At 45.8% G+C, this 19175-nt stretch overlaps 1 protein-coding gene across 1 annotated transcript; it reads left to right on the forward strand.

Moving 5' to 3' along the window:
- Positions 1-3739: 3739 nt before the first annotated feature.
- Positions 3740-9174, forward strand: GDF7 (growth differentiation factor 7). The gene is made up of 2 exons (XM_024200605.1): positions 3740-4079; positions 8252-9174. The coding sequence occupies exons 1-2, from the start codon at positions 3740-3742 to the stop codon at positions 9172-9174; spliced, it is 1263 nt and encodes a 420-aa protein (XP_024056373.1).
- Positions 9175-19175: the final 10001 nt, after the last annotated feature.

Raw genomic sequence — 19175 nt, forward strand, 5'->3', positions numbered from 1 at the left:
GAGCTGGCAGCCCGAGCCCTCCCCTGTCAGCCAGGGAGCCGGCAGCCGGAGCCCCTCCCCTGTCTCCTTGTTACCACCAGGGCCGGCTCCAGGCACCAGCCCACCAAGCTTGTGCTTGGGGCGGCACCTGGAGGGGGGCGGCGCGGCGCTCCGGCCCCCGGGGAGAGCGGGGCCACAGCCGGGCTCGCCGCCCTCTCGCTGCCCTGCCCCCTGTGCTCTGGCCGCCGGGGGGAGAGCCGAGCCCCAGCTGGGCCTCGCCGCCCTGCCCCCGGCGCTCTGGCTGCCGGGGGGGGAGAGCGGAGCCCCCGCCGGGGCTCGCCGCCCTTCTCCCAGGGCTCCGGCCGCCGCAGGTAGGGGGGGCGGCCGGAGGCTTTTTTGCCTGGGGCGGCAAAAAAGCCAGAGTTGGCCCTGCTTACCACCAGCCACAACCTCACCCGAAACTAGAGGTGGGTGAAAAATACCAAGCATTTTTCACAGGAAGTTTTGAATTTTTTTCACATTTTTCAAAATTTCCCAAGAAAAATTTACAAAAAACTGAAACGGAAAAATGGTCCATTTTCAAAAACTGTTTTCATGAAACATTTTTCTGATTTTTGAAAACCAAAAATGAATTTATTTTTATTCGAAACCATTTTTTTAAACAAAAGCCAAAAAAAAACATTTTACAGAAACATTTTTGGTTTCTGGTTTTTCTATGTTCGTTAAAAAAAGTTTCAATTAAAAATATTTTTCAGAGGTTCATAGATTCCGGGTCCCGGCAATTGGGGCATCCATCACACTGAGGAAATTTAAACTTAAATCCCTTTTTATTCATTTTTAGGAGGGGGTTCATGAGATTTCACAATTTAGTGAAAGGGGTTCGCGGGCTGTTAAAGTTTGGGAACCACTGCCTTAGAACTAGCTGGGCGCCTCTGCAGCCCAGGGAGCAAAAGGAGAGTGGAGGACCCTGCCTCCTGGAGGAGAGGGATTGTCTCTGGACACAGGAGAGAAATAATCCCTTCGACTAAATGACTGGAGCTGTGATCCCTGCTTTCCTTCTATTAGAAACGCGTCCTAGGGGGTCCCACCTCCCCAAACTCCGACACAGCGCGATTTGTCTGCGTGGCCTTCTGACCTCTAGGCTCTCTCTGTGCGAGGTTAGGCGTGTGATCCGCACGCCGGGAGGGGCTGAGATTCGCCCCCCCCCTCCCCCCGCCCAGCCAAGGCAGGCGCACTACGGCGGGCTGGCGAGCGAGCGCACGGGAAGGTGGGAGGTGGAATCTCACCGAAAGCCAGAAGCGCTGGGATAATGAAACACCTTGGGAGGCGGAAAGCATGTGCGCGGCTGGGCGCCGGCAGGCACCCGGGGGTTGCACTCAGAGGAGGGGCTTGGATTTAAACGAGCTTCCCCTGGCACCCCGGGCCACCCAAAACACCGATCGCTCAGCTCCGCCTCTAACCTACTGCTGGGGAGACAGTACACTCCGAAGTTACTCAGGGACGGGTTCCTCCGCGTGTGTATGAAATGCACATTGTTCTAACATAGTGAATGCCCGCAAATGTCGTTGCCGCCTTCCTGAGCTGAGCCAGGAGGATTTTAATACATCGCAATATTTTAGCAGTGAGCCCCCCTCCCCCCCCCAAAAAATAACCTTCTTCTCCACCGACACACAATCCTCTTGACGTTATGGAAGAGCCGTTGCAATCCTCTTGGCAGATCCAGAAACACTGAACCAAAACTATGTACTGCTCTAAGGCATTTCTGTTCTGTTGGTCTGGACAAAGAACACCCTGGCATTGCAAGAGGCGGGCACATCCTCACCGAACTCCGCAGAGCTGGAGACCTCGAGAGAGATGGAGGGGGGGGGGCACTTTCCCCTGACTTCCAAATCAACCGTTTATCCTGACTTTGTAAATTACAGTAAGACAAAGTATAACAAACCAAGGGGGAGGGGGAGACACAAAGCTTTCGATCCAAACCCCAGAGAGATTATGCCAACCAATGAAGTATGTTGACAGATGCTTTTTAAAGTGACCTTTCGCTTTTGAAACCGCTGCAGTCCCGTTATAATAAGTGTCTCAGAGAAGAAAAACAGTTAACCAAGTCTCTTCCCCCCACCCCCGACTTTTGGACTATTATTCTCAGTGGCTGCTGAATTACACAGCGAGCGATGCAGAGAGCAATGCAGAACCAGAGTAGTGTATAAATAGTCCCGTTTTAAGAAGATTTTGTACTTTACTTAGCCTGGACTATAATTTCATCAGGAGGTTGTCACTGGAACTGTTTCTGTTGCATCATGCTACTTGTAAGTACAGAACAAATCTAGCTGCCTGACATAAAAATTTGCTTTTAATATAGTGACAAAGCACCTGTAATTTTTTTTCTAAATCCTAAATACTTTAGTGACAAATGCTCTTGATAAATGATTGTTTGGGGGGAGAAAAGTGTTTGGTTTGGCTAAACACCTACATTCCTTAAATAAATCATTGCAGCGCTTGTTTTTGTATTTGTTGAGAAATCGCAACAGACATAACCAGAAAGCCGCTGAAGAAAACTTGAAATAACATCCTAGTAAATATCGCAGTTTGTTATTTTAATCAGGATCCAAGGAAACATCTGAATTTTACCAAGGAAACCCTCGGTACAAGGAAAAACATTCACACTCATGCAGACTTAAGTTTTGTTTTGCTTTATTTTTGTCTTTCAAGAAAGAATTATAAACGAAGATAAACTATCTCCACTTTAAATAATCACAACCTCTACTTTGCATTTGGGCTAGTTTCAAGTCTCACGCTAAATGAAAACGGCAAGATGCTTCTTTAATGACCCCCTTCTCCTGTTGTTTAACGTGCTTTCTAAAAAACTATACAATCTCCAATATTAGTAAAAATAAAAATAAATGAATTACACTATGTTGCAATGCAGCAGTCTCTCCTCATTCTGTATTTAGAACACCGCATGGCTCTACTTTTCAATTTGTAAAAAGTATATTATTGTCAAGAGTTTCTGCTACTTTATTTCCTATTCTTTCATAGGCTGGGTTTTTAAATAGGACATTTCTACTTCTCTTCTAAACACTCAGCCTGTTTGCTGCTATTAGAACAGTTCTATCTCCAGTTATATTGTCTTATTTAAAAAATCAGGATTAAAGTAGAAAAGAAAAAATAAGAAACCACTTTAAAAGCACGATTTATAAATCAAATAAATACTATTTTTTAGCCACCCTGGGTTAATATGTGTCACCCTTTGGAGAAACATGGTTTTCTCCAGATCCTGGGTGAAACCCCTTCTTCACATTTCTGTTCATTTCACAACCCTCTCTCCTGAAATTTCGGTATCTGACTAGTTTTAAGGATGAATGCCAACTGTGAAAAAAAATTGCCTACCTGGAAACAAAGCATTAGCATTCGTGCAAAGCCCGGGGCATAACAGAGTCGCGGTATTTCCGACGGATTCCAAAGGAAAAGGGGGGGGGGGAAGGGCAGGAATTTGAAAAGAAAAATAAATGATTAAATGTTTGGGTCTCCCTTTTGGCGTTTGCCAATATACTGTGGAGCAGCAGGGTGGGCGGTAGGAGAGCTGGAAGGTGTGTGTTGTGGGGGGGTGCGCTAACCCCAGAGAGCTCGGCAGGGGGCGCTGTGCAGGGGCTAAGGATCTCACTCGCTGATTAACACAATGTTAAAAAGCAACCGGGGAGTTTCCAAAGCCATCAAAGCCCCTGCACAACGCTCTCCTCGCCGAGCGGAGCCCACTGACAGCATGGATCTGAGGGCGGCTGCGGCCCTTTGCCTGTGGGTGCTGAGCGCCTGCCGCCCCCGGGACGGGCTGGAGGCGGCTGCGGTGAGGGGCTCGCCAGGAGCCGGCAGCTCAGGGCCACTTGCAGCCGCCTCTGCCTCCTCCTCGCAGGGGAGGCTCCCGAGGCAGAGGGAGGCTGGACGCCTCGGCGGAGGGGCTCTGCGGAACGGCACGGTGGTGCCCCACCAGTATATGGTGTCCCTCTACCGGAGCCTGTCCGCCCCCGAGCCGCCGGGGGCAGCTGCCAGCAGCGGCGGGAGCCGCGCCGATACGATCACGGGCTTCGCGGACCTGGCGGCCGGAGGTGAGTCGTGGAGGAACAGCTGGAGCAGCCGCGCAGGCACCTGTGCGCTTGGCCCGGGCAGAGGCAGGGTCCCTGGGGGAGGGAGGGAGCAGGGCGGGCTCCCCTGGCCCGGGGCCGCTCCTCTGCTCACCAAGCAAGCGAATGAAACTCAGGGTGTGCGCAGTGTGGCATCTGGGGGTCTCACAGAAGAGGGGAGGCCAAGGGACGTGGCTGTGTCAGGCCATGGAACGGGTTAATCCACATATAATTTAATCCGGAGCCTTGTAGTCCTAATCTAACATCTGGAGCTAATCTCGAGCTCTCCGTTCCTAATCTAATAGATCGAGCTAATCCCGAGATCTCTGCTCCTAATCTAATAGATCGAGCTAATCCTGAGATCTCTCATCCTAGTCTAATAGCGCGCGCTAATCCCAAAATATCTGCTCCTAATATGAGCGATCTAATAGCATCTTGATCTGCCTTACCCTAATCTAATAGATTTATGTAACCCTAATCGTAACCCAACCTATTTTATCCTAGTCTAACCGATGTATCTGCCTGCCTAGATCTGTTACCTTTCACGCTTTATTTCCAGGGCAAGGTGTTTCAAACACAACCCCCAGAATAACTAGCACGGCTATTTAAACAGCTATTGAAACGAAAAGATTTTTTCAGGGTTTCCTGTGTCCCACCGATTGCCCCCCACCTCCACCCTTATACTCTGGATCGGTGAGGGGGAGTGTGAAGAGAAACTCAATCCTCCCCCCTCTCCCCTCATCCACCCACTGCCCCACTTTCCCAGATCATCAGTGTAAACCGGCGAGTGGACATGGCTTCTAGAGGGAAGGGACCGTGCCGTGTCGCGGGGTGGGCACACGGGAGGGCCGCTGAGGCGCTGCCAGCCTGGGAAGGAGAGTGGGAAAGCTGCAGGCTGGCCGGCTCCTAGGCTGGAGGAGGCAGGTGTGCCGGAGAAAGAGGCGGAGGCAGAAAGGAGAGGCGTCAAAGATCCCGGGGGGCCCTGTCCTGCTGCTCCCCTTCTGGAAGGAAGGCGGGGGGCCGCGGGAGGAGGGGAGTAAAAGGGGGCTGTGCGGGGAAAGGGCCCAGGGTCTCCCAGACCCCACCGTGGCTAGCCAAGGAGGAAACTAGGGAGGCGCACACTGCTCCCATCCCATCCCACCCCGAGACTGACCTGCTACCCAGCTCCAGCCACGGCCTTCCCGAGTGGGACACCTCCTCCAGCACCGTGCACAGCCACAGACCTCTCAGCGCCTTCCGCAGCGACTCGCCCCGCTTTGCCACCTCTTGGGGCTGGCGCTCAGGCAGCCCCGGTGTGCGGGTGTCTGCCCCCCTTTCTCTCCAGCGGGCGCCCAGTTGGCCCGTGGGTGAGTATCTGGCCGGTTTTTGCTCTTTCCCCTTAATTATTAATTATTCTTATTCTTACTGGCATCTCTGATTCCAGGGGCGAGCTCGGAAAGGCAGGGACCTCAGCAGACCTTTGAGTTGCTGGGTTTGGTGCATTTGTCATCTGGCTTGTGTTAATCTCCGCTGCGGTCATCGCAGCGGAGATGGAGACAAATGTAACTCATTGAAGCTGGAAAGGCAAGCCGTTTGAATCGTCATGCCCTGGGCAGTGGCATGGGGGTGGTGCCGGGGGAGCCGGGGCAGAGCCTGGGTCCTCCTTAACAAGAGCACCAGCCTGGCTGGGGACTGAAATCGACAAGTCACAACCGATTGCAATCGGTGATGCTTCGGGCTCGAACGAGCAGCTCCCTGTTTGCACCGAGGAAACGCAAGTTGGTCGCTAAATGTCCTTTAGAAAGCGTTGTCAAATGATCTCTGTTCGCCCCAAACGGCAGTACAGTTTTTATCCCGGTATATTACACGCGAATCTATTGAGCTGGGGTGGGCGCCATAAACACCGAGTAGGGCAGCTAAACGCCTTCCACTTCCAATAAAAATGAGAGCGCTTTAATTTCTATTTATGATGTAACGAAATTACAGTTTTGACTGGTCTAGGAAGTTTGAAACGGACAAGCTGGGCTGTAAAAATAGATTTACATCAGGATGAAAGTTTGTATATATAGAGATTAAAAATCGTGGCAAGTTAAAGCGCTCAACGCAGCAAAACTCTAAAGATAGCTCCGGAATTGCTGCCTGGACTTAGTTGGTATCTAGCAAATGCAATTTTCCCTAATGAAGACAGATCTGCTGGAGGGTGACTGTCAAATGAAAACTGTCAAATGAAAGAAGTTAAATCGCTCGAATTACAGTCCTAAAGAGGAGAGTCAATGGCCAAATTAAAACGCCTTGTTTTATTCTGACATACAGGTTATTTTATTTACGTTATATTCTGATATAAAGATACAAAACTGTACAACTCTAGATTCTGAGGTGGCCACGTCTCCTTAGGGAAGCCTGAAATGTACACATTAGCTCCTGTTAAATAGTAATCAGGATGTGTATCTATTATTATTTATTACTGGACAAGACAGTGCCATTGATTTCCCATTGCTATTGTCGTGAGTTCTGCTTGAAAAAAAAAAGACACAATCTGGTATATTATATAAATAAAATATAACAATATTAATATAATCTTGAATATTATTTAACATGAACTAAAATACGCATTTTAGGCTTCCCTAGCTATAGGTCCAGAAGGCACTTGAATACGCATAAATAGACATCCCTGGTTTTGTATCTCTTTCGGTAAAATCATTGGGAGGTTTTGCTTAAAAATAAATGTCACCGTTCTGTTCTTAATTATTGATCAATTATTATTATTATTGAAATACGTATGTCAATAGGCTATGCCGCGCTGTCAGCTTTTAAACGGAAATCAGGATTTCTACTTAAAACCCGATGGCTCAACCTTTTGAAACACTCAGCGATCGTGTTTAAATGAATAATCCGTCCCCGTATCTCGCGCAACAAAGACCCCTTAAGCCTCCGATCTGATATTTATCGAGCAAACTTTTCTGCAGCTCAGCCGTTGTGTGAGCGCAAATCGCTTAATGCTGAGGAAAGTCTGCACAGTATCTGGGAGTTTCAGAGCAAAACGAAACCAGATGAGCTCTTCAAAGAGATCTCCTTATCTGCCTCTCGCAGGAATTTTAAATCTGTTTTAAAAATGACGACGAGAAAAAAAATACTATATCAGAGAACGCACCAAAATGGGTTGATTTCCCTCTTTGGAGAAAAGAACCAGGGGTTCTCCTCCTCTTCAATGGGGAATCAAAGCAACACTAATTCTGTCCGCTACCAGGGACAATGGCTTTCGACTCAATCGGCCTCAGTTTAAGAGAAGATATAAATGTGCAAATACTTCACACAATTAGCCTCGTTGCTAGGACAATATTCACTTCTCCAGCAAGTGGCTGCTGTGTGAGGCGAGGTTCAGAATTTGCAACATTTGAGGATCAGATTTCTAGTTATGGGGGGGGGGGGAAGCTCTTAGGGGTTCACAGCCATCTCCTTCTTTTTCTCTCCCTTCCTTTTAATTTTGTTTTCTTCACATCTAGCTCCTTTAATTACTCCCAGTAAATATTCAAGTATGGCTTGGAATAGGAATTTGGGTTTCAATCTGACTCACAAGGGATTCCATTCACACGCACAAAATTCAAGTTATATCCTTTTTTCTAGCGAGCTAGCTAGATATGAGTCAAATTGCCCTGACAGATTTCAAAATGTTTAACTTGGCATGGGGGGGGGGGCATGGGGGGAGGAAGGGAGGGAGAGAGAAACTAAATCCTTGAGAACCTGCTAAATGGGAATCGAATTACAGATTGTGGCTTTCGCTCCGGGCTTTTTATGGGGATTGCAGCGCCCGTTCGTTTCACAGCCAGTGTCCCACTCGTGAGACAAGGCTGCCGGGGGCTCCCCCGGGGCTCTGCAGCACCCGGGAAGCCCGGTAGATTGTTAAGCAAGTTCTCAAAAAAATCCACCCTCGCGCAAGGACTCCGCGATCGCGGAAGCGCTGGAAAGGAGCCGCGCGGAAGGAACACACAAACCCTCCTTTGAAAGCAGGCGGCTCCATCCACCCCGTGCCCAGCCGGGATGGCCATTGCAGCAGCGAGGGGTCGTTGGCCTGCCCCATTTCCCTGGCAGGCCCTTGCTGGAGCTAACACCCGCTGTAATCCAGAATCTCTCTCCCTCCCTAGCCCTGCCTCAGTTTGCCTTTGCTTTCTCTCTTCCAGCTGACTCCCCGGCAGAGGCCGGCCAGACGTACCTCTTCGATGTCTCCAGCCTGCCGGAGACGGACGAGGTGGTGGGCGCTGAGCTCCGGATCCTCCGGAAGCCCCCCGCGAACCGGAGTTTAGCCCTGTCCCGAGAGGGAGCCCTCCACCACCTGCTGCTCTCCGCCTGCCCCAGCGCAGACCGGCCGCCCCGGCTGTGGGACTCCCGGGCTGCAGACATTCTCGACTCGGGCTCGCCCCGCTGGGAGGTGTTTGACGTGTGGGAAGCCATGAGGGACTGGCGAGAGAAACCCGGCTCGGGCCAGTGGCTGTGCTTCCTGCTGAGGATCGTGTCGGATCAGTCCGGGAGGCCGCTGCCCCCTGGGCAGCTGGGCTTCAGCAAGCCCCAGCCCCAGCCCCACGAGAGAGCCCTCCTGGTGGCTTTTTCGCACAGCAAGAGGAAGGAGAATCTCTTCAAGGAGATCAGGGATCAGGTGAAAGCCCTGGGCAGCCCCCCGTTCTTGGAGCCCCCCGATCCTGGCCACGAAGCGCCCTCTAAACCCAGGAGGAGGCGCAGGACCACAATCGCCGCCCGGGCTGGGGGGAGAGGGCAGGGCAAGAAGGCAAAGACACGGTGCAGCAGGAAAGCCCTGCATGTTAATTTCAAGGAGCTGGGCTGGGATGACTGGATAATCGCCCCTCTGGATTACGAGGCGTACCATTGCGAGGGGATCTGCGATTTCCCCTTGAGGTCCCACCTGGAGCCTACCAACCACGCCATCATCCAGACGCTGATGAACTCCATGGACCCCGAATCCACTCCTCCCAGCTGCTGCGTGCCTTCCAAACTCAGCCCCATCAGCATCCTCTACATAGACTCGGGAAACAACGTGGTTTACAAACAATACGAGGACATGGTGGTCGAAACATGTGGCTGCAGGTAGCAATTTCTGCAGCCCCGTTATACCAGCAGCCAACCCTATTTTATATATATATATATTTGGTGTGTACCTGTAACGGAGGATGAATTACAGTCCTCCTGAAGACGCACGGTCTGCTATGTCTAAGCAGCCTGGGTCTGCTTCTTAACACTCTGCATACAATATCTAACGTGCATGGAAAAGACGGGACATTGGAAGCAGGATCATTGTCTGGGTGCTACTGGCTGTGCCCAGACACAGTATATTTGCATCCCAACTTGATCCTAAATATTGTGCAGAAACATCACACAAATGGGCACTTTAAAAGGGGGAAAAATCCGTGACTGTTTTTCCTGGAATTACAATCAAGCTCTAATATACTTACCCAAACATTTGCTGTCCCGCCCAGTCTAGAAGGTCAGCTGAGGAGAATCCGTTATGGTAATAATACAGGCTCGCTCGCTCTCTTTCTTTCTTGTTGAAACTGCCCCAGCGTCTGTTCACGTTGCTTGTTGACATTGGGTTTGACACTTCTCTGTTGACACAAACGACAGTTTTTGTCCCCCCCTCCTCCACCCAGATTAAAAATAAAATAAATAAATTAATGGAGATATCCTATCTCCTAGAACTGGAAGGGACCTTGAAAGGTCATTGAGTCCAGCCCCCTGCCTTCACTAGCAGGACCAAGTACTGATTTTGCCCCAGATCCCTAAGTGGCTCCCTCAAGGATTGAATTCATAACCCTGGGTTTAGCAGGCCAATGCTCAAACCACTGAGTTATCCCTCCCCCCAACATTTTATTACACCAACATTCTAGGGCCAGGGCCCCCCCTGTGATCCGCTTTGTTTAGTCAGTGTGAATTTAAACTCCATTCTTCAAGATTTTGTAACATGGCTGTACGAATTTACCTTGGGAAAAAGGAGCGCCAGTTCTTACCCTTGAAACATTTTTCTATATACTCTGTTATTAGGTTTAAATCATTTTAACCCCTGCACTGCACTGTATGACCACCAATGTACAATGTCTCTTGTACAAGTGATAATATGGAATCACTCCATGGAAGTGGATGGAGTACCTCCAGATTTTCACCCATTTAAATGAGAGCAGATTTTGGTCCCAAGTATCTGTCATATGGTGCTATAGAATGGAGAAATGCTAGTAGTACTTTGCTCTCACTCCAGTGTACACCAGGAGTAACTTAATGGAGTTAAACTGGTGTAAAGTTGATGTAAGTGATAGATGAATCATGCCCATGCATCTTACTGACCTATTCAAACAATGGTGCAGGTGAGGTGAAACTGACACAAGTGTTATGAATGTAAAAGAAATATACATTGACTGGCTAGATGCTTTCTATGATCTCTTAAAATTGCAACAATTTCCAAACTATGTAACTTTGCAAATGATTTGTCCGCAATGGGACAAAACTTACCCAGGCTCTTCAATTTAAATGGGGCTACTCACATCAGTAAGCACCTTTTTGCCATTATACTATTCATTCTCAATTATGTGCTGAATAGTGGACACATAATCAGGAACAAAAATGACAAATTGCCAAGGTGCCCCTGAAGAATTTTAACTATTGAGAACCTGCTTGTTGGGTTAAGGGGATAGAAACTAGACTTCAGGCCGCATCCTGCTGCCCTTTTGCAGGCAAAGCTCCCATTAAGCTTCAATCATATCTTGACTTTATAGGGCACTGGTAGGGCTGAGGATAAATGCTCAGGATTTGATTCTAGTTTTACATTTGTGTAAATTACACTTGTTGAAAAAATTGGAGAGGATTCAGAAAAAAGCTACAAGAATGATTCAAGGTTTGGAAAGCCTCCCTTAAGACTCTCACTGTAAGAGCTCAATCTATTTAGTTAATTCAAGAGAAACTTAAGAAGTAACTTCATCATGGGCTACAAGTACCTATCAGGGGAAGAGATTTCCCAAAGGAGAAGGCTCTTTAAACGAGCAGAAAAAGGCATAATGAGCTCCAATGAAGCTAGACAAATGCAGACTAGAAAGAAGGTGCAATTTTTTAACAGTAAAGGTAATTAACCATTGGAACAATTTACCTAGTGAAGTGATGGTTTCTACATCAGTTGAAGTATTTAAATCAAGACTGAATATCTTTCTAAAAATCTGCTATAACTCAGAAGGTATGGGCTAGATGGAGATATTAGTGTAGGATGTTCTATGGTCTCTTATACAGGAATTCTGACTAAATTATCATAATGGTTCCTTAACATATATGAATCTATGAAACTCCATTCACTTTAATGAGTTGCTTCTGATTGACACCAACATGAGTGCACAATTGGGGCCAAAGACTTAAAATACCTGTTTTTAATTTTTTTGACAGAATTAAAACAAATTAATGGATCCTGGAGTTCCTCAGAGAAAATCCAACCATTTAATTAGGCTTTTTGTTTTTCTAGCCAGTGACTCAGGGTTCAAAAAGCACTTGAATGAAACATTCACTAATATTTACACTCTGACCATAAAAGGTGAACAGTTTGCTTGTGGCTACATATAGGTTTGTAGAAGACTAAACCACAGCCTAATCCCCCCCTCCCCCTATATATAGTTAAATAGAAGCGCTTTGTACTACTCCAAAGTAATGTAAGCAACCCAGGACCTGAATAGCACTTATGGTCTTAAGTCTGAGATACTCATGCCTCAATGAAAGGGCAGAAATGGACACCATGGACCTGACATTGGCCTCTATTACATCTATGCAAAAGAGGGCGGCAGTTGGCCACAAATTCTGGATTTCTTAGCTCTGTTGGCTGAGATTAGAATCTTATTTGCACATCTTAGTGGCAATTTAATAGGTCTTTGAGAAAATATGATATGTTTTCTAGTACTAGCTAAAATATTGCCAAATTAATACTAATGCCTGGTAGCTACAGTAGTTTCCTTTTGTAGGAGTTAAATCAATGTCGTTACTATATATGGGTTTAAGTGGCAAAGTTTGGGTCTAGATCTGAAGCCAAACTTTCCCAAAGCTCAGGGGTGTTGGGATCTGATTTGATTTGTGCTATTGTAGAGAGACGGAGTAACCTCAAAGAACTAGATTGGGATCCAAACTATTTCAAAGTTCAGAAGAGTTTGGATCTTTGGTTTGGGGTCAGTTCTAATTATAACAAGTACCCTGAGAGGACAATACAGTTACAGAGAATAAACTAGGCAATATTAATAATAACAACAAAACAGACTCTGGGCTAGATCCTCAGCTGGTATAAATTTGCAGGGAGGGATAGCTCAGTGGTTTGAGCATTAGTCTGCTAAACCCAGGGTTGTGAGTTCAACCCTTAAGGGGGCCATTTAGGGAACTGGGGTAAAAATCTGTCTGGGGATTGGTCCTGCTTTGAGCAGGGGGTTGGACTAGATGACCTCCTGAGGTCCCTTCCAACCCTGACATTCTATGATTCTATGCATAGGTCTGTCATTACATCACCTGAGGATCTGGTCCTTTAAGTCTGCAAAGCTAAGATTCAATGGGGCAAATTCTGCTCCATGTAAATCTAGTTTAACTCCTTTGACTTCAATGGAGTTACTCTGGATTTACACCAGTATAACTAACAAAGGACAATTTGGCTCCGTACATCAGAATGAATGTAAATACGTGCTAAGTATGGCATATTCTTACACTGGGATTACTTCAAGACACAGAGGTTAACAGTGTAAAGGAAGACTTGACTTCTTGCCAGTGGTGTGTAGTGTGTGTTTTCTATTTTGGATTTCATGATTTTTTCAGCTGGACCTGACTCTCAGTGGCTTGAGGCTTGTAAATAACGCTAGCCAGGTGACATGAATTTCATGAGGATAAGCCATAGCAAGTGCTTCAGTAAAGGTCAGCTGGAGAGTTCATAGGTTTGTTTCAAGTTTCAGTGTTATTAACAATAAAAGTTAGAAGAAGTTATTAAAAGCAAGGAGGCTGACATGAACTTCTCTGAAGCAATTTGTTCTGGAAATATCATGTAGTTTACAATGTTGCTGAGACTTTTAAGTGCCTAATTTTTCAAACACTACTGGCTGCTTGATATTTTTTCCCATTGCTCAAACACTCCCCCCCCCCTCCCCCAGTTCTCTATTTTCCAAAAATATTAGTGGTGGCAGTTCAAAGCTGGTTCAAACCTAGCTGAGCTCTATATACAGATACAGGAAGTCATTGCCAGCTGATGGCTACCTTGTCAAAGAAGTTGGTAGCCTCTAACCAATTTCTAAACAGACAACGGTCTGTATTGCCAAAGGCCACTGCCACAAGTGACATTAATTGACATTTCCTGTTGGCAAGGAAAGAATAGGCCCTGGAAACTGAACTCACTTCTCAATACTAGAGATGGTCCCCCCAGAAACAAGGTTAGACACTATGCGACAAGTGTAGAAAAATCTAAGGATATTGCTACACTGCACACTAAGGCTGGGTCTGTGGGGCTTGGGCTTGAGGACTTAGTATTTCCAAGCCCATGCTTGAGCATCCACACTGTATTATAAACCCGGGTTTACAATTGCTGGACTTAGGTCTCACAGCCATGCTAGCACATCTGTACTGAACTACTCAGACCCTCTGACTCGGGTCTGTGGCTTGACCTGTGTCCACACTGCAAAATGGTAGGACTTGGACTTGAGTCACAGTGGGACTTGGGCTCTGCTGACCCGAGCTGGACTGATTTGTGTATGAACAGAAGGAGGGCTTGGGCTCAAACCTGAGTCAAAGCCCAGGGTTACTGTGCAGTGTAGACATATCCTAAAATAGACTGACATGCATTGGCAGGACAGCGTAGTGAAAACCTGCATTGTTCTGCCCGTAGTGAATACTTTGCTTACTCTGTGGATAAACAGTAAAATTTAGTCTCTTGCATCTTTCATGATCACTACATTTAAAAAAATGGGGTGAGTTTAAGGCACAGTGAGAGAGGCTGTGATGATATCCATTATTCGTTTATATTAGAACCAGTCACCAATCTGCTGTCTGTGGCTGCCTTTCTGTTAGGTAGATGCATTTGGTTTTAGACAGCGAAAACTACAGCTGCACATCCTTCAGAAAAGAAGCTTTTCTGCCCTCTTTTTTGCCTGCAAAATGTTAGGAGAATTTCACGGGAATAGCAATCACTGGGCGAAAAAAAGTGGGGAGCAAAAACACATTTATCTTTTTATTTGAAAGTGTTGCTGCTCTGGAAGAATCCAATTCCCCTTGACTTTCTGCAGCGTCAGAAGAGCTTTCAGTGTGTTTTGGCAACAAGAAATTTATTGTTGTATTCCTCACTGAAGGCCAGGACTTGATCTGTTCATTAAGACGAGATCTGCAAAAATGCTCATGTTCTAAGCATGGAGGAAGAAAAGAGAGTTAATCTTTTTGTTCAGTGGGCTAGAGGTGGTTCTCTGTTGTACCGGAGTAAATCCTGAGTGACTTCACTGCAGGTAATGGCATTACTCTGGATTGGCACCTGACCTATTTTGCACAGGGTAATTATTTCTGTTCTCAGCAGGAATATCAGTTATTGCAACACAGAGGTGTAAAGAAAGAGTGAAATTACAGTAAGATCTGCAAGTACATGAGGCCACAGCTCCTTGTGACTGTTCTCCATACGCTTGCTCTATAGATGCAGGATTTAAACACCAAGGGTGAAATCCTGGCTCTATTGAAGTCAATTGCAAAACTCTCACTGACTTTGAGGGGTCCAGGATTTCACCTTTGGGGCCTAATATTGCTTTCACTCCCATGAATAAGCCAGGATGAACTCCATTGCAGTTAATCAGCAAAAGACGGGTGTAAGTGAGATAGAAATCAGGTCCTTGGGGTCAAATGTATCCCAGGTGTAAGTCCAGAAAGAAGGCAGGGAAGGCGGAAATAGGATAAAGTGGAGCTGGGATACATTTTGTGTGTATAAGCACACTACTGTCTTCTAGTGGAGGGAGCGTTGCTCAGCATTATTCCTGTAGATGCCGATTTTGGAGCCAAAGGTCATGAGTTCTGTTCTCTTAGTTCACCTGTTTGCAATCTGTTGCCAACCGTCTCTGTGTGTAGAATTTTACAACATCACTCCAAAGCAGCTGCAAAATACTGGAAGTAGCCAGGGAAAATCTGCTGATCGCTTCTAGAAAATAGGGCCCTAAAACCCATTTTATCCCCCGAGCCCTAACAATCCTTCCCTGGCAATATTTGAAGATAAAATGACATGCCCCTGCTGATCCTGCCCCCATCACTCTAAAGTGGTGGGTGAAATTCCCCTAATGCAGAGAGACTGCACATGGCCTCTGTGTCACTTATGTCCCACCCAAGTCCTGAGGTTTCCATTTCCTCAGGCCTTTAGTGGGACTTAAATACTGTACGGCCTGGCTTCCACTCAGTGTTTATAGCTACTACAGCTAACGACATACATCAAGGCAAGCTGTGCGCTAGGAAGAATCACTCTCTATGGTACTGATGTGGTCCTTATCACTGTAGTATCTGAGCAACTCACAGTCATTAATGTATTTATTCTCCCAATACCCCTGGTAGGGCAGTGATATTATCCCCATTGTACAGGTGGAGAACTGGTGCCCAGAGAGAGACTAAGTGCCTTGCCCAAGGTCACGGAGGAAGTCTGTGGCAGAGCCAGGAATTGAAACCATGTCTCCCAAGTCCGAGGCCAATTCGCTAACCACTGGTCCTCTCATTTTCCTTTTAATCAAAGCCATAACAATAACATTTGAAGTAATAAAAACAGTCAACTAAGAATGTCTTTTTGATCAGATACTTCTTGCCTGGGCTAACTTTTTGGGCACGTCTAAGCATTATAAATAGGATAGTGGAGTATGAACATGAACAAATGTGAATTCAGTAGGTTTAGAGTGATTTCAATGGATAATTACAGGTTCTCAATCTGCAGTGTTTATACAACCTTTCCAATAAAAAAGCCACAGTTTCCATGCAGAGAATATTCTACAGCAGGATTTATTTGACCTTCAGCACTGTTTTTATCTGCAGGATATAATTACAGCTAAGCTAGAAATATTAAGCATTTGAAAAGAACTGTGTATTTACAATTTGTTGGCTCCATTCTCCCCTCCATGGGATATAATTCACAAAGGCAAGAGGAAACTTGCAAATTGTTACCATTTGATTTGGAGGCACTAATGCTCGAATTCAGGGAAGCCTCTGCTTTCAAGAAAATGCTGACGCATGTGCCTAACTTTAAGCACATCAAAACCAATGGAACTTAAGCATATGCTTAAGTACATTCCTGAATGGGGTCCTAAAACGTCAAGAGTATTGTTGTGTACACAGGCACATGTGTTCTATGGAATGGCAGGGTAGGGATAGTTGAAGGCAAAATGGGTTTGTGCCAAAGTTAACTTGCTAATCATTATGATGTCTAAGCTGATTACTGGCAAAAATCACTTTTTCCAGAATGTTTAAACCTTTTTTCTTCCTCTCACAGATTTTTTTAAATGTTCTTAAAGAACCAAGACTATAATAAAAACTTTTTACGGGAAAAAGAAAAGACAAGCATAGAAGGAAAAGGTGTAATCACTGACATAGACAAAGAAAAATCTGTAGTGACAGCTTCTTATCTTACAGCAGTTTTACACTGATAGAGCTGTATGGACTTCAGTGAAATTATTCCTAGTTGACAGCGGGGTAAGTGGATCAGATTCAGGCCCAAAATGTATTCTTTGGCTAGATCTATGATGCCTGGAATTCTCTTAATGACCAGAACCAGAACTGGACAGATGCACAATAATAACAAAACCCAGAGGCTATGGCTACATCACAGAGCTTACAGTGGAGCAGCTGCAGCACTGCTAGTACAGATGCTCTAAGCCGACGGGAGAAAGCTCTTCTGTCGACCTAATTACTCCAGCCCCCGCGAGTGGCAGTAGCTACATCCACACTGGCGCTGAGGTCGGTGTAACGAACGTCGCTCAGGGGGGTGACTTATTCACACCTCTGAGTGACATACGTTATACCGACATAAGTGGTAGTGTGTACCTAGTCTAAGCTCCTCAAAGCCTGTCTAATGCTGAAATGTGATATTGAGACAAAAATATTGTGGATATTTGCACACTAGCAGTTTGATTATGTCATTCTTTCTCTCCAGTGTTATTAAAAAGACAATTGGATAGTCTGTAATGTTCATATTTTGCTGTATTCTTCACTTTCACTTTCCAAAGCAAACAAATCATCTTTCCATTTACAGCTTTCGGCCCCAAGCCTGCAAGCTCTTGGGCACATGCTTAATTTTTGTACCTGAGTGATCCCACTGAGATCCTCATGCATAAAGTTTGGCACATGCATAAGTATTTGCAGGACGGAGACCTTACGGGAAATCTGAGATAAGGGGGTCTGATTCACCATTCTCTTGCTCCACTTGCATGCCATTTCATGGAGTTACAATTGGACTAACACCGTGGTGAATCAGCCCTGAGAACTGATGTGATGAATTAGGGGTTGCTTCTGCCAGCTGAAGCTAATGGGAGTTTTACCATTGAGTTCAATAGAAGCAGGATCGGTTTCACACTTTCACGTGTAATATTGAAAGAGGTGAGGAATCTACCTTTCATTTAAAATCACTAAAATTCATACACAAAAGACCTAACTCCACTTCTAATATGCCTCCCTGACACAGGCATCATAAATGCTAATAGCTGTGGCATTGATGAAGGGTATGTACCTACTTTGGAGTGAGTCCATCTGGAAACATGGTGGCTTCCTGTTGTCCTTGTAGCCAGCACTGTAATAACAGTGGCTATTTTTTTATTTCCATAGGGGCAATGTGGCTGTGTTGAGGAGAAAAAAAGTCTGAGCAAAGGAGAAAACAATGACAATCTGAATACTGTACTGTTCAAACCTCCCTGTTCTTCAAAATAGGGTCATGTTCCCCAGCTCCCACTAGCTACCCAAGGGTCTGAGCTGAAAGCCCATGGAAGGACTCCACTGGACTTCCATCGGCTTTGACTCAGTCCCCCAAAGGCCAAATATACCAAATTAGTCAATATCCCCATGACATTTGTATAACTGGGGTTGGAATGGGTTTAATTTTTTGCCTTGCAATAGTGCTAATAATGGCTGAGCGATGTAGAGCTAGATCCTCAACTGGCAACTTACACCAGTTGAAGATCTGACTCTTAATTTTTTTAAAGATCCAAGACAGGCAAACTTGCATAGGACAAAGATCGCTTTGCATAATGTGCATTGACTTGTGCTTAGTAATGCACCATATTATGGATAGAAGAAATTGGATTCAGATTATGTCATAGAAAACATAAAACTGCTTAGGCTACAGTGTAACGTGTAACACACGTCAATCCTGTTATAATATCCTAGGTTTTTATCAGTGATTTATTTGAAGAGAAGGAAGCTAAAACAATTCCTCCTGCCCCATTTCATTGGCTCTGAACAGTCAGTAACATCCAATCGGGGGGATATTTGTTTTTCCCCCTCCCTCCATGTATTTTTCCATAGTTTACATTATCATTCGCTAGTAATATGATGACATGCTCTGCAGCTTGGGACCCTTGACAGCTGTTTCCTCTTCGGGTAAATCACTGGGGCCAGATCCTCAGCTGCTGTAGCCAGAGGGGTTCCCTTGACTTCAATGGAGCTATGCTGATTTACACCAGCAAAGCGTTTGGCCCAAAGGGTTGAATGGTCACCTTTTCAGTATTGGGGAATAAATAGAGATCTGTACAGTCACGCTGGCAGAGTGGAAAGGCAGAACTTGGCATTTTACAAAGCTTTGGGAGCGCTCAGCCATTATTAGAACTCGATTTCTAATACTTAAAGACTATTTAGGAGTACTAGGGTTGATTTGCTCCTTACCTGCAGTGGTTTTCCACCAGTGTAAATTTATTTACTTTATTGGAGACAGGCCTGACTCAGACTGGTGCAAAGGAGATCAGAATCAGGCTCACAATTATACTGAAACTATGACCAGATGAAATAGGGTAGAAATTTGGGAATTAAAAATAGTATTGCAAATCTAGATGGTGTTTAAATAGTTTGGTTTTGAATGTTGTAAACCAAACCTTGATCTCAGTAATGGCC

This window comes from Terrapene carolina, unplaced genomic scaffold (genome assembly GCF_002925995.2).
Source record: "Terrapene carolina triunguis isolate 2854851 unplaced genomic scaffold, T_m_triunguis-2.0 Scaffold42, whole genome shotgun sequence".
Classification (NCBI taxonomy): Eukaryota; Metazoa; Chordata; order Testudines; family Emydidae; genus Terrapene; species Terrapene triunguis.